Below are 13,243 nucleotides of genomic sequence, written 5' to 3'. Positions count from 1 at the left end.
CGGTTATCGATTTCCAGTGCAGTGGTTCGGCCCCATCGAATCCCCCTCCTCTTCAGCATGCTCCTCGCCTCTTGTAAGCCAATTAGATACGAGAAGCTGCTCAGCGTAGGCCATGTTATTCGTTTTTCAAACAAACAAAAGTGACCTCCTATGATCCAGAGTGTTTGATTGGTCTGTTCGGACAACAGTAAGGGTGACCGCCCGATGCTTGCGTCGGTGGTTGCGCAAGTTTCATGCTAGTAGAATGGAATAAAGACATATTGGAATAGCTTTATGTAGGTTTATAGGGCCCCTGCTTGCGCAGCCTGGAACACCGGACTACTCTCCAAAGAATGACGCTGCAGCACCATGCACCACCGGAACTGTGTGCCTGATCGACATGAGTGCAGCTCTGCCAAGCCTGTCTGCCAGAGCCGAAGGTCTACGAATCTGCCCGGCGCTGTCTCAGTGGGACCTTTTGCTGCTGGCGAGCTGCTGGCGACGGCGATAGCATTTGTATTAAAAAGAACCAGAACGGCACTTCTTCAGCGGGGCATAGAACTGCGGCATGGTGGTGGCCCTTATTAACGGGACATCGTTAAGGAGCTCGTGTCGCAGAAAATCCGGTGTCATCGGCGTCGGCGGCATTGGCCGTGAGCGAAAAATCACGGAAGGCAATTGATAAATATAAACCGCTTTCAAGATGGGCTGGGTGGGAATCGAACCGGGGTCTCCGGAGTGTGAGACGGGGACGTTACCACTCCGCCATGGGTTCGATGGCTCAAAGGGGAACCAAGGCGCCTCTACTGAATGCGGTGTTGCCTTATAAACTTGCCGTAGAAAGTTATACTGCGGTGTATATCGGTAATTATGGGCATAGAGTTTCTCACTACATTACCTAGAGGGAAATCTGGCGCTGCTGCGCTGTGGTATGCATGGGAATGCCGGTTTATTGTGGATTCGGATTGGCATCGTTCTCGTAGAGACAGGACACCTTGAAGACGCGCTTGGCAAGTACCGTTCCGTCTGACACAATGATTCATTTTCTACTAGAACAGCACATGAAAAGCTGTTTTAGCTTTATTATTACGCGAAAACATGTTTTGTTTAACTATGAGAACTTGTTATTGTGTGTACGACTACATGTTACGTAAGAAGTATCAGCGGGCCGCTAAAGTTGGAGGACAGACGACAAGGTTCGCGCTCGCTTTGAAACAGTTGGTCGTCTGTTCTTGCTTTTCTTCGCTTGGTCATGCATCGTGGGTGAGTAAAGATGTAAGATGCGTGAATGGAAACATTTTATGAAGATTTTAGTTTGAGAACGCGTTATTTGCGTAGCCATATCCAGATTTTAGACGAAGCCTCTTACAACACCAGCCAACACGAGCCTCGCAGACACATATACCATCATTCCCATGACGGCACGGTGCCCCCTTAAGAAACTCCCATAGACGGTGGCGCCAGATTACCCTCTAGGTGTTATAGTGAGAAACTCTATGATTATGGGCATGTAAATTACAGAAGTCGCAGTTAAACGAGCAGCGAAGTACGTTTCCGCGACATTTCTTCTGCGCTTGGCGCACACGTAGAGCCATCTTGCGGCAACACGCAAGACCCCCTCCTCGCAATGTACGGCACTGCCCCGACAGGTGGCGTGGCACTCGCCCGCTTCTCCCCCTCGTCTCGTCAAGATCATGCCGAGCGAATGAGTGGGCGGTGCGAACGGGGTGCGATAACGCTATCGCATTCCACTCTTGAAGGCGAAGCTGGAGCGTCCTCCAATTTTTTCCTTATTCCGGCCTGCGCACCCCGAAACAGCCGACTTGTCTCTAAATATGGTTCTGCAGCACCTTTCACCCCCGGAACACTGTCCCCGACCGACACGAGTACAGCTCTTCCAACCCTGTCTGCAAGAGCCAAAAGTCTTGAAAAGCGCTCAGCGCTGTCTCAATGGTACCTATAGCTGTGGTCGAGCTGCCAACATTGGGTATTTGTTGAAGACGGCGACAGCATTGGGCTTCAAAAAAACCAGAGCGGCACTTCATCGGCGGGGCATGGAATCGTGGCATGGCTGTGACGCTTATTTCATTATTGCTGCTTGCGCATTCTGAAACAGCGGACTTCTCACCAAAAAATAATGCTGCAGTACCTTACATAATGGCTTGAAATAATAATAATAATAATAATAGTAATAATAATAATAATAATAATAATAATAATAATAATAATAATAATCTTTATTTCACTCATGCAGTGAGTGAGTGCGGGAAAAAAGCTGACAAGCCAGCTTGACTAGTTCCCAGCTCCCCAGAGTACAAAATCGAAGAAACAGAACACTTTTCACATGGCAACATAAAAACCACCAACAAATAGTAATAGTAATGCAGCAATAACTCGTCGATAACAGTGAGAATAAGTAAATATAGAAATAAAAAGTTTGTTAATTGCGTTATAGACCAATGTTAAAGGAAACGCACAAACATGAGAAAACTGCAAGCAAAAAATCGGTACATAATGAAGGAAAGGACGAAGAATAACACGGCACACATTTGTGTAGTAGGAAACAGTACATTGGTACATTGCAATGCTTATAGCGACATGCGCAGATATGAAAAAAAACACATGAAATTCTATCATGGGAAAGGACCTTTGCCACAGAAGAAACAATTTCAGTTTCTGGTTCGATGCTGTTTCGGCGGTGAAAGCGTTGTTATGGCAGAAGTTTAGCAAATGCAAGTTTTGATTAGCCATGGCTATGTTACGATTCTCATAAGGTGTGGTCCTTTTAGAAAGCGATGCCAACCGTAGTAGGGAACAGCTGTTACTTTTTACTTCAAGCTTATAACGTGAACACTGGAAATGCGGATACAGCTCGTCTATTTTTATTATACAGTACTGCAAGAACAGAGGGTGGGAAGGGTGACTCATGGGGACGTTTTCAATATTTCATAAAATTTTTTTTGTAATATCATGAATCCTTGCAAATTACCTTTTGTGGTGTTCCCCCAAACTAATTGGCGATATTTCATATGTGAGTAGAATAGCGCATTGTACAATAGAAGCTTAACCTTTTTCGGTAGAATGTATCTGTTGGCGTATGTCAATCCAACAATGCGAGACAGTTTTGACACAACGTGGTCGATATGGATGTCCCAGGTCATATTTTCACTGAAATACACTCCAAGTATTTTAAATGCGCTTACTAGTTCTACCTTTGAGTTTTGCAGCCTAATGTCTGAGGTAATGTAAATTTTCTAGTTTTTCGCACTGTAAATGACAGCCTTCATTTTACTAATGTTTATTTTCAATTTGTTAAGTTGCGTCCATGTATCTAATTCCACAAGCGTTCTGTTCGCCCTTAGAATCAGCTCATCCGTATTTTCTGCAGAGAATAGCAGTGTCACATCATCTCCATAAATGACAAATTTCACCATAGGATCGACGTTAACAATGTCTCTCAAATATCAGTTAAGCAAAAATGTGCTCAAAATACTCTCTTGAGGAACGCCTGCAGAAATTGGTAATATATTAGAAGAGCAGCCATTTAAATACGCGTACTGCTTGCGCTCACTAAGGTAGGACGTCAGTAGTGATACAACGGTTCTGCGGAATCCGTGCATTTCAAGTTTCTTTAACAAGATAGAGTGATTTAAATAACCAAAAGCTTTCGTAAAATCCACGTATATTCCAAGGGCTACTTCTTTATATTCAAGCGATTGCAGGATAAATTCTTTATGTTCTAACAGTGCCATTTCTGTTGATCGATATTTCCGGAAGCCTTACTGCGCGCCGTGAATGTTATTGCATTGTTCGCTAAAATTTGTTATTCTAGTGAGAACCACTATTTCAAATCCTTTTGAGAAAACTGGTAGCATAGATACTGGTCTAAAATTTATAAAATGATTCTTACTGCATTTTTTGTGCAATACGCTCACTTTGGCGAGTTGCATTGCCCCGGAAATGTTCCTTGAGATAAGCAAAGGTTATATATGTGAGCTAAACACTATGCTATGTCTCCTATCACAAACTTGACCGGTTTTATCACAACTCTGCGTCACAACATTTCCTATTATTTAGCGCCATGAAAACCGACATGACCTCTGATTTTGATGTTGGTGTTAAGAACATTGACTTCTCGTTTCTTATATGAAAAGTATTAGAATCAATGAAATTACTAGCTATCTCTGTGAAGCAGCTGTTGAATGCGTTTGCTAAATCAGTGCCTGTGAGTTTCTTGTCTTGAGTATGAAATTTTGTTACTGGGGTTGGACCTGTAGATCTGGTTAGAAGCCCATTCAATGTCTTCCATACTTCATCCGACGTATTCATCGAGCAGCAAAACTGGTTAAAAAGATATTGATCACGTGTACTGCGTATTTCCGCCGTCAGTTTATTTAGAAACACTTTAAAAGCCTTAATCTTATCAGGGTCTCGAGTTTTTTTCCAACTTCTTACAGTAGTCAGTGTTAATCTGTTACTACCTAGTTCAAGACCCGCTGGATGTTTGCTAGTGCGGTTACAATAGCGAGACGTCTTGCCAACTTTGGCGCTGCTGTTAGCCGCAATAGTGAGCAGGGGAACGCACTGGACATGCCCCCTTCCCACGGATACTTCGGTGTAAATACCATCCCCCACCCCCGCCACGAGAAAAAGTTATTGGTTACGTACTCTGGTTGGCCTCATGCCTTGGGAGCTGCTTTCGCCGTCATGAGCTCTATATGCAGTTTCGTACCACGAAACGATAGTGGAGATCAATGTGAACTGTCATGTAAACTATCAATATCTTCCAGGAAAAGTTCGCTCTGTCCGATGGCAAGGCATGGACTCATACACACAACTTTTCTTTTGCAAATGAAGGTTGCTCTCAGCGGACACGACTGTGAAATTCTGAAATTATTGGGTTTCATGCCCTGGAACTTCACAGTGGGTCATGATGGACGCTAAAGTAGAGGGCTCTGGAATATTGTGGACCACGTTGGGTTCTGTAGAAAATGAAAGTACAAGAACGTCGTTGAATTTCTGTCCTATCGAAATGCGGTCGTAAATTGAACCTATGTCTCTGCATAGAAACGCCATGCCCACTGAGCGAGCGCGGCCGGTGAACGAGATAGCCGGTACAATATTGACACGTGCACTTGCCTATCATTATCGGGCGACCACGTTTCACTGCCTAACAAATGTTATTGCACAGCGCGGGATGCGCGTACATGTATCGGAAGTTTCTAGTATGTTAACGATGCTTCTCTCCGCTGTCTGTTGTCGCCGAACCTTGTGTTATCCGATTTTATTGCGTAACGCGATTGGTGTAGAACTTTGTGGAAGACACGCGGGTCCCAGCGATTAGTCTGGAACATTCGACGAGTGCTGTATAAAAGCCGATGCGCTTGACCCGCGCATAAGATTTTCGACGATCGCCAACTGTGTTCGCTGCTATCGTTGTGTTATAAGTGTAGCCTGTTTTGTGGGTACAGGTTCGCCCAATAAAAGTTAGTTTTGTCTTTCACAGTATTGCTACTATGTTCTTCAACGTCACCACCACGCAACAACTGGTGGAGGTGCTTTGCGTTCATGCAGTGGGCGCCCCCACAAAGTCGTAACCCAAGCCCGCACGCGGAAGACAACACCAATGTCGCCAAAAACCAGGAAGGTATTCGCTGGCTGCAAGGACTGCCGCCGGACTTCTGCCTTAGACGACCAGGAAGATGGTCACCCAGTAAACCCAAAGGGTAGCGCCCCCGTCCCCCATCGTGCTGCAGCAGCCCAGGGGGCCTCCGACTTTCCGCGGTTCAACATTCGAGGACCCGGAAACCTGGCTTGAGACGTACGAGAGGGTCGCTGCTTTTAACAGCTAGAACAGTGACTACAAACTTCGACATGTTTTTTTCGCATTGGAGGACACCACCTTGATGTGGCACGAGAATCTATAAGCCGTCTTGACGACGTGGGACCTGTTCCGAAGCGGCTTCCTGCAAACATTTACAAGCATCGTGCGAAAAGAGCGAGCCCAAGCACTACTAGAGACCAGAGCACAGCTGACGAATGAGACGAGCGCGGTCTTCACGGAGGAAATGAGGCGTCTTTTCCCCCACGCCGACCCAGAAATGTCCGGGGAGATGAAAGTCCGCCTACTGATGCGTGGTGTAAAGGAGGAACTTTTCGCCGGAATGGTTAGAAGGCCACCGAAGACCGTCGACGAGTTTCTTCGCGCTTCGAGCATCGAGCATCGAGAAGACACTGGAAATGCGGATCGGGCAATTCGACCGCCCCACCAAGTCAACAAACTATGCCGGGGTTCACTCATTGGCCACCAACGACCTGCGCGAGACTATCAGGGCAGTCGAACGAGAAGAGCTTAAGAAGATCTTCCCTTCGCAGCAACCCCAAGTGACCTCAATCACCTCAATCGTCAAAGAAGAAGTCCAGCAATCGCTTGGACTTTCCGAGGTGCAACCACAATCATCGCAGCCCCAGCCAAAAGCGATGACCTACGCCGTCATCGCCCACCGTCAAGGTCCCCCTCCACGACCGCGCCAGGGCCCTGTGAGGCCGCAATTCCGTCGACCACAGCCACCCCCGCCAGTACGTCCACCCATCGCCCAGAGCAGGTAGCAGAGAAAGACAGACGTTTGGCGCGTTCCTGACCACCGCCCGCTCATCCCGCTGCGGAGATGCGGGTCACATCTACCACCGATGTGCATACCGGCCGATGGGACTCCGAGGGTTCGCGAGGGCGAACGAGGGCGAACGACCTCGCGATATCGCCGACTACCTCGCCGCCACTCAGTGGAGCCCTCGAGGACCAGCCCGTTCGCTGTCACCAGGCCACTACTTGTCGCCGCAGTGCCGACCATACACTGGTCTAGCCCGGTGTCGGTCCGTCAGCCCATATACGGAAAACTAAAAGCAGTAACCGATGGAGGTGCGGTTGCTCCTCGTCGAACTGACGAAGATCCTCCGCCGCCGACGAAGACGCCGTAAAGACTATCTCTACGATATAACAACGACGACACACCACTGTCCCGACGAAGCCTGGCAGCAAAGAACACGCTGATGAAAGACGACCTCACGACGCGATGTTCCATCCACAGGTCAACGCGAGGCAGCCGTGATCTGACGCCAAGACCTAACTGTAACGCAAGAAAAAGAACCACCGACCTCGACGTGTTTCTCGACGGCCACGCAGGCACCGCCTTAGTCGACACAGGCTTCGATTCCTCCGTCATCACTGGATAAATCGCCGCTCAATTGAAGAAGGTTAAGACGGCATGGGAGGGCCCTCAAATTCGGACCGCTGAAGGGCACCTCATTACGCCGACTGGAATCTCCACGGCAAGAATTACCGTTCATGGCCGGACCTACCCTGCCACCTTCGTTATCCTCCAACAGTGTCCACGAGACGTCATTCTCGGCATGGACTTCCTGAACCAACGCGGCCGAATCATCGACCTGAAGTCGAACTAGATAACGCTGTCGCAAGATCAAGCTATACCACTGGAGATCTCTCGTGGTCACCGCACCTTGAGTGTGCTCGAAGATTAAGTGAGCATCCCGCCGCGCTCCAGCATTGTTATTTCCATCGGCACCGAAGCACCCGCTGACGTAAGGGCGTCATCGAGGCCAACCAACATCTACTGCTAAACCATGAAATCTGCGTCGCAAGAGGGATCGCTCGACTCCACGGAGGGAAAGCGAAAGTGATGCTAACCAACTTCAGCAAAGATTTCAAGCACATCAGAAAGGACAAGGCAATCGCGTACATCGAGGAAATTCTGGAAACGAGCAAATACTTTATCCCCTCCGATTCAGCCGCCTCTACCCCGCCGATCATAGTCCCCAAACCAGACTTCGACGTAAATCCATGTCTCCCCATGAGCAAGCACCTACAGCTCAAAAGTCTTCTCCGACAATACAAAGAATGCTTTTAGACGTCATCGAGGATTCGACAAACACCGGTTGAAAAGCATCGCATAATAACCGAAGAGGGCGCTCAATCACTCCGCCAGAGCCCTTACCGAGTTTTGACGCGAGAACGTGAAGCTATTAGGCAACAAGTCGAAGAAATGCCCGGCGACGACATCATCCAGCCTTCGAAAAGCCCGTGGGCATCTCCTGTTGTCCTGGTGAAGAAAACGGACGGAACCCTACGTTTTTGCGTCGATTATCGTCGACCGCAGAACACGAAGAAGGACGTATACCCCCTGCCACGGATACACGAGACATTGGATCGGCTCTGCAACGCTAAATGCCATCGATAGACATCAAGTCTGGCTACTGGCAAAAAGAAGTCGACAAGAGAGATCGCGGAAAGGCCGCCTTTATCACCCCAGACGGACTCTTCGAGTTCAAGGTCGTGCCATTCGGACTGTGCTTGGCGCCTGCAACGTTCCAGCGCGCCTTGGACACGGTATTAGCAGGACTGAAGTGGCAGACGTGTCTTGTTTACTTGGAGGACGTCGTCGTCTTCGCCGGAAATTTCGACGATCACCTTAGGCGGCTTGCGACAGTACTAGAGGCCACCAAATCATCAGGGTTACCTCTGAAGCCGGAAAAATTCCGCTTCGCTTGATGAGCTTCTGTTTCTACGCCACGTCATGAGCAAATCTGGAGTACGCCCCGACCCGCAGAAAACAGCTGCAATCGCAAAGTTCCCCCCGCCCATGAACAAGAAGGCAGTGCGTAGATTCCTTGGCATGTGTGCCTACTACAGGCGCTTTGTGAAGGACTTGTGACGCATCGCTGAGCCGCTAACACATCTGACCAAATGTGATGTTGAGTTCAAGTGGGAAACGCCGCAGGCCGACGCATTTCAAGAACTCAAACGACGCATGCAGTCGACGCCGGTACTAGCACACTTCGACGAAGATGCTGAAACCGAAATCCACACTGACGCCAGTAGCCTAGGCCTCGGTGCCATCGTAGTCCAGAAGAAAGACGGACTTGAACGGGTGATATCTTTTGCTAACCGGTTGCTGTCAAAAGCGGAAGGTAATTATTCTATGACTGAAATGGAATGGCCCTCACCTAGCAGGCCATTCAAAGTCCTGAGCGACCATCACGCGTTGTGTTCGCTAGTTAACTTAAAGGAACCTTCAGACAGGCTGGCGTGGTGGCGCCTCAGACTGCAAGAATATTGCGTCACTGTAATCTACTAATTCGGATGAAAACACTCGGACGCTTGACTGCCTATCACGCGCCCGCATCGATCCCCCGCCGCAAGACGACGAGGACGACGACGCCTTCCTCGTAATAATAAGCGCGGAAGCCTTCATAAACAGCAACGAGCAGACCCGGAGCTAAGCGGCTTCGTCGAGAAATTGGAAGGGAACACCGACGTTGTCCCTAGGGCATTTAATCGTGGGTTGTCTTCAGTCTCGTTACAAAACAACCTGCTCGTGAAGCAGAACTTCTCACCAGTCCGCGCCAGCTACCTTGTTGTTCCGTCAGCGCTACGTCCAGAAGTACCGCACGCCCTAGATGACAATGCAACCACTGGGCACCTCGGATTCTCCCGAACGCTGCCGAGGATACAGGAAAGGTATTACTGGCCGCGTCTGACCGCCGACGTCGCCCGTTACGTTAAGACATGCCGAGACTGTCAGCGACGCAAGACGGCACCGACAAGGCCAGCGTGAATACTACAGCCGATCAAACCCCCTTGCCGACCATTTAAGCAGATCGAGATGGATTTGTTGGGACCATTTCCGGCGTCAACATCCGGAAATAAATGGATCATCATGGCAACGGACTATCTCACCTGCTTCATTGTAACTAAAGCTCTACCGAAAGGCAGCGCAGCCGAAGTGGCGAAATATTACGTCGAGAACATCCTGCTGGAACATGGTGCCTCAGAATTCACCATCACCGACAGAGGAACAGCGTTTACAGCAGAGTTGACCCAAGCCATTCTGCAATACAGCTATACAAGCCACAGGAGGGCAACTGCCTACGACCCGCAGACGAATAGTCTCACGGAGCGCATGAATAAGACCCTCGCCGTCACATTAGCAATCTATGTCGACGTCGTGCACAAGACGTGGGACGCGGTCCTACCGTACGTAACCTTCTCTTACAACACGGCAGTGCAAGAAAGAATGCAGATCACGCCATTCAAGCGGGTTTACGGCAGGAACCAGACAACCACTTTCGACGCCATGCTGCCGGGCGTGACCGACGAAGAGAATCTTGACGTCGCTACCTATCTCCAGCGCGCCGAAGAAGCCCGACAGCTCGGCCGCCTACGGATCAAGAACCAGCAGCTTAAGGACGGCCGGCACTATGACCTCCTACAACGCTTCGTCGAGTACCAACCCAGTGACGGTGTTCGGGTTTGGACCCCGATACACCGACAAAGAATGAGTGAGAAACTACTGCCACGCTATTTCGGGCCCTACAATGTCCTCCGACGTATTGGCGCACTGGACTATGAGGTCTTGCCAGACAGCATTCCGCATTCACAGCGGTGCCACGCACGATCTGAAGTGGTCCACGTGGTGCGACTTAAACCCTTTTACGGACGCTGACGAACTTCCATATTTTGTTATTTTGGTTGCTACGAGTGCTTCTCTTTATTACTTTCGTTTGTTTGCTGCATCGGGGCGATGCTTCTTAAGAGAGGGGTAATGACACGTGTACTTATCTTTATCGGGCGACCACGTTTCGCCGCCTAACAAATGTTATCGCACAGCGCGGGACGTGCCTGCATGTATCAAAAATTTCTGAAATGTTATCGATGCTTCTATCCGGTGTCTGTTGCCGCCGAGCCTTGTGTTATCTGATTTCTTCGCGTGACGCTAATGGTGTAGAACTTTGTGGAAGACACGCGGGTACCAGTGATTTGTTTGGAACATTCGACGACTGCTGTATAAAAGCCGACGCACTAGACCCGCGGATCAGATTTTCGACCACCGCCGACCGTGGTTGCCGCTGTCGTCGTGCTCTAAATGCAGCCGGTTTTGTGGGCGCAGGTTCGCCCAATAAAAGTTAGTTTTTTTCTTTCACAGTATTGCTACTGTGTCCTTCAACGTCACCACTACGTGACAATATTGAGAAAGTACGTACGTGATAGCTGTCTTCAAGCAACAACGCCATCTATGTGCTGCGACACTATACATGCTTACCCGCGGCGGTTGCTCAGTGGCTATGGTGCCAGGCGGCTCAGCACCAGTTTTCGGGACCGAATCCCTGCCACAGTGGCCGGTTTTCGATGGGGGCGAAAATACCCGTGTACTCAGGTTTAGGTGCACGTTAATGAACCCCAGGTTGTCGAAATTTCCGGAGTCCTCCACTACGGCGTGCCTCATAACCAGAAAGTGGTTTTGGCACGTAAAACCGCATAATTCTTTATACATGCTTGCGGTATCGCTAAACGCGCCAGTTCCTAGACGCTTTTGTGTCTTGTGAATCACTTGTTTTCGCTTCCTTCCATCCTTCGGCCTTCTGCTTAAGTCGCGCCAAGGTTGTATTATCATTTGTAGTCAAACAAGTGCGTAATATCGATGATACACTATTTAAATCTGATGCAGGAGTGCAAGTTCGCAGAGGCAAATATGAAGCGCTGCGGTTGCTACCCGAACAGCTCATGCTGAGCTTCAACCAACACATGTCGTTTCACAATGCCAAGTTGTTTTTATGGTTAAAATTCGCGTAGTGTAATTCGCATCAGCGAAATTGAAGTGCCTCTTTTAGATGCGGTGATTGCGGCGCCTGTTCGCGGAGCTCCTAATGTACGGCCACTTTGGTCGGGCCAGATATATTTATGTATCAGTGTATACTGACGACGCAATGAGCTACGGAAAAAAAATGATGGGTGTAACGTTAAGGGGTAAGAAAAGAGCAGATTGGGTGAGGGAACAAATGCGAGTTAATGACATCTTAGTTGAAATCTAGAAAAAGAAAAGGGGTATGGGCAAGACATGTAATGAGGAGGCAAGATAACCGATGGTCATTAAGGGTTACGGGCTGGATTCCAAGGGAATGGAAGCGTAGCAGGGGGCGGCAGAAAGTTAGGTGGGCGGATGAGATTAAGAAGTTTGCAGCGACAACATGGCCACAATTAGTATATGACAGGGGTAGTTGGAGAAATATGGGTGAGGCCTTTGCATTGCAGTTGGCTTAACCAGGCATGATGATGATTATTATTATTATGATGATGATGATGATGATGATGTATACTTGAATTGGGCGCTACATTCCGCTTAACATTGTCAGGTACTTAATTGTACGAGTCCATCAGCCAGTGAGCTAAAAGTTAACACGTCTTCTCACTTCGAACTTTACTCGTTGCGCTAAGCCTAAGGGAGCAATTGACTCGATCCATCTTACTTTGTCCCTGAGCATCCCGCTCTTGCCGAGAAGCTTCTTGAAGACATTGGATCCCACTTGCGGGTCAAGGGCGCTGAGCGGATCGTCGAGGACGTAGATGCTGCACTGGTGGTAGGCAGCTCGGGCCAGAGACACGCGCTGCTTCTGGCCGCCGCTCAGGTTGTAGCCCTGGGAACATTGAAAGGCGCAACCGCGTATGTCAACACAGTGGTATCATAGAGTAACATAGTGTACGACAAGAGGGGACATTCGAGCCGTTTCGCGGCCGAGCTATGCAGCTTCGCCGATTCCGCTAGCTGGCAGAGCATATCAAGAAAAATGCAGCTGTGGCTGCGGCTGCGGCTAGCAGCTTGACAGGCGGCACGAACACTGGGCACGACCCAACATGTGCGAAGCCTTGTCAGACCACTCTGCCGGGCTCTTTGTCTAAACTGCGCGTGAGCGTCGTTGTTGGGTTCTTCTGCCAGCGTCTGCTTCGTTGCCGTTTCATGGTAAGGCCACAGCAAGTTCTTTTGAGCGTGTTAACGACTTATTCTCTTCGCATTTCGTTATGTCACTGTTAGCCGCGTGAGCGAGTGACGGCGGCCTTGCCGCCATGAACAACTGCTGCCCATTTGCTACGCTGACTTCGTTTCGTGTTCTTTTTTTATGCGCAGCAATGAGCGGTGATGCTAGCGAAAACAGCGATGCGGTAGCGTCCGAGCTGCGATGCACCTTCGATACAATGACGAAGTTATAAAATAAAATAAAATGGTTCGTTAAGAAATGTGGCCTATGAACACATGGCGTTCGGGGCAGAGAGCTTTATGATACGCGCGGCTACTGCTGAAAAAGTATGGTGCTCTACTTCTGCAAAAGAAATGTAGTTATTTCTAAGCGGTACACGTGCAATATTTGCAGTATGGCAATAATGCTATCTCTCCTAACCTCTGTAGCAGGCTGT

The 13,243-nt window shown here is 49.0% G+C and overlaps 1 protein-coding gene across 4 annotated transcripts in view; it reads right to left on the bottom strand.

Annotated features, from left to right (window-relative positions):
* Positions 1 to 13,243, bottom strand: part of LOC142558242 (ATP-binding cassette sub-family C member 2-like) — a 393,191-nt gene that overhangs the window by 174,623 nt on the left and 205,325 nt on the right. For all 4 annotated transcript variants that reach the window (XM_075670389.1, XM_075670392.1, XM_075670391.1 and 1 more), the window contains one exon: positions 12,301 to 12,468. In XM_075670389.1, coding sequence (XP_075526504.1) covers positions 12,301 to 12,468 — 168 coding nt within the window. The remainder of the gene's footprint in view (positions 1 to 12,300; positions 12,469 to 13,243) is intronic.

The sequence above is a fragment of the Dermacentor variabilis genome, chromosome 9 (genome assembly GCF_050947875.1).
Source record: "Dermacentor variabilis isolate Ectoservices chromosome 9, ASM5094787v1, whole genome shotgun sequence".
In the NCBI taxonomy this organism is placed as follows: Eukaryota; Metazoa; Arthropoda; class Arachnida; order Ixodida; family Ixodidae; genus Dermacentor; species Dermacentor variabilis.
This window is presented reverse-complemented; position numbering and strand designations above follow the sequence as displayed.